Source organism: Vigna umbellata, chromosome 1 (genome assembly GCF_029865625.1).
Source record: "Vigna umbellata cultivar VRB3 chromosome 1, Vumbellata_1.0, whole genome shotgun sequence".
NCBI lineage: Eukaryota > Viridiplantae > Streptophyta > Magnoliopsida > Fabales > Fabaceae > Vigna > Vigna umbellata.
In genome coordinates, this window is record NC_142165.1 from 39,195,083 (window position 1) to 39,197,807 (window position 2,725).

At 40.6% G+C, this 2,725-nt stretch overlaps 1 protein-coding gene across 1 annotated transcript; it reads left to right on the plus strand.

Annotated features, from left to right (window-relative positions):
* Positions 1 to 1,344: 1,344 nt before the first annotated feature.
* On the plus strand, positions 1,345 to 2,406 carry LOC124819465 (thaumatin-like protein). Its single transcript, XM_047290987.2, has one exon. It carries the CDS (start codon positions 1,383 to 1,385, stop codon positions 2,127 to 2,129), a length of 747 nt encoding a protein of 248 aa, XP_047146943.1. The 5' UTR covers positions 1,345 to 1,382; the 3' UTR covers positions 2,130 to 2,406.
* Positions 2,407 to 2,725: the final 319 nt, after the last annotated feature.

Here is a 2,725-nt window from a genome sequence, read left to right on the forward strand (position 1 = left end):
GAAAAAAGAAAATGTACAAAACATAGTTAAAGAGAAAAAAAAAGAAATAAAGTGGGAGAAAAGAAAAAACACATTTGGAATTGTTTCTAAAAGTGAATTGGAATAAAGCCCTGGATACAGTTTACACTGGGCTATTTAGCGAACCCAAAACCATTGGGCCATTCTTCCAAGGAGCTTTATTGCGTTATCTATTTTTTATAGCTAAAAAAAACATATTTCATTGACCAAAACTTTGAAATAATAAAAACACCAAGAGAAAAAGCTAACTATTTAATTAAACTGGGCACATTAATTAATAATGGAAAAAATAAAAATAAATAGATAATGATTTCTATAATTTGCCACATGCCCATTACATAAATCAATATTTTCTTATCTCAAAAAGGAAAAAAAATCTCTTAACCATTTTTTTGACACTATGATCTTTAGCCATTAACATAGCTTATAATAAATATGCTTTAGTAAAGATACTACGATTCCCTGTCCAAAGTTTGTAAACGTTAGGTAACCGTTGTTGAAAAGTTGTTTAAAATGCTACAGCGTTACCTTCACTACTTCCATCCATCTGAAGAAGTTGGGTAGGATTAGTTTTAGTAATATCAGCAATATTAATTTAAAAAAAAAACTGCCTTACTTGTTTTTTAAATTATTTTGATTTAATTGAGAGTAAAAATTTAAAAGCAAAGAAAAAATTGTGAAAATATACTTACATGTAACAGGTATATTTGACTTTGTGACCAAAAACAGTAGTAGAAGAGGTTGTCCTTAAAAACAGTAGCTCTCACGTGGGATAGATGTCGTGTAGCCTTTTAGCCTTCTGCACTGTCTAATTCTCCTCTTAACTTTTTTTTTGCTACAATACAATGGCAACTTATTCAAACTACCTAAACTTCTTCATTTTCTCTCCATTTTATCATTTACCAGTAAAATTTAATACTAAATCTTGCATTATGCCAAATAGATCTTTGTAAACGACAATAAACAAAACTATAATGCATGCATATGCTGTCTCCAAATAATCGTACCGTACACACAGTGACAGTGGGATAGACGTGCATGGATGAGCGCGTGTGATTCTTATCAAATGTGCGCAGATTTTGTAGCATACGAATTTCTTTTCTACTTTTTCTTCCCACTGTTCTTCATCGGGTCATGAGCTCAAGCCAGAGACTTTCACATTCACACTTTATAAAAGCTGAGTCTCTCAACGTATATGTCTAACAATGGGGTCCACATTTTAACCTAATTCCCCTTTTCAATCCTTTCACCTCATTTTGTACCAATCAATGTAAACAACATCATTTACTAATCTCTCTTAAATCCACCTTTATCACTCTATAAAACCTACTAACTTCCTTACCAACACACTCATCACTCTCACAATGGCTTCAATGTCCATCGCTCTCACTGCAATCTTCTTTCTAGTCTCTACTCTCTCACCGCTCGGTGCTTCAGCACCGGCGTCATTCGTACTTTACAACAAATGTCCGCATCCAGTGTGGCCCGGGATCCAGCCCAGTGCCGGAAAGCCCATTCTAGCCCGTGGAGGTTTCAAGCTCGCCTCCAACCGGGCCTACACTCTCCAACTCCCAGCCCTCTGGTCGGGCCGCTTCTGGGGCCGTCACGGCTGCACCTTCGACGCCTCCGGACGAGGCCGTTGCGCCACTGGCGACTGCGGCGGGTCCCTCTACTGCAATGGCATCGGCGGAACCCCGCCGGCCACCCTGGCCGAGTTCACCCTCGGCAACGAGCAGGACTTCTACGACGTTAGCCTTGTGGACGGGTACAACCTGCCCATCTCCATCACCCCCTTCAAGGGATCCGGAAAATGCAGCTACGCCGGCTGCGTCAGCGACCTCAACACCATGTGCCCAGTGGGCCTGCAGGTGCGTTCACGCGACAACAAACGCGTGGTGGCCTGCAAGAGCGCCTGCTCCGCTTTCAACTCCCCCAAGTACTGCTGCACGGGCTCCTACGGAAGCCCGCAGGCCTGCAAGCCCACCGTTTATTCGAAGATCTTCAAGACCGCTTGCCCAAAGGCCTATTCATACGCCTACGACGACCCCACCAGCATCGCCACCTGCACCAAAGCTAACTATTTGCTCACTTTCTGCCCTCATCGCCACTGATCTCTCTCTACTATTCACCTACCACTTTAACTGCTTCCCTGTCATCTTTTTTTTATTTTGTATTCCCCTTTTAGTATAATACCTTTTTTTTATCCATGCTCTATGCTGTGTATTCCCATATTTGGCAATTCATTTTCGATCTGTGTCACAGAATGTGGTATATGGCATGTCACTGTTGCATGGTTTGAATTGGTTTTGGTTTGATGAATATTATTATTACCTGATGTGCTCGATGTATGGTGGATGATTGGGAACCACGTTCTATTATTGATGTGTACTTTTTTCGTGTGATTTGTCTATTTCGCGAATTTGGTGTTTGGTTTGTCTGTTTGGCTTTAGAGATTGATACTGATGTACTTGGATTTTGCAAACTCTTAATTCGTGAATGTCACCCTCGTATTTTAGCTACAAAACTATGAACATAAATTCGATGACAGATTGTCGATGTTATGAATTAGCAGTATTTGAGCTCTTGCAGAATACACTGTTCATCAATAATGGCCAATGGGGTGTATATCTGCCCCTTTGGCTAAAACAGCAATTAGTAGCTGTTTTTGCTTTGTGTTTCTAGCCACTCAAAGGTCGTTTGTAGTGTT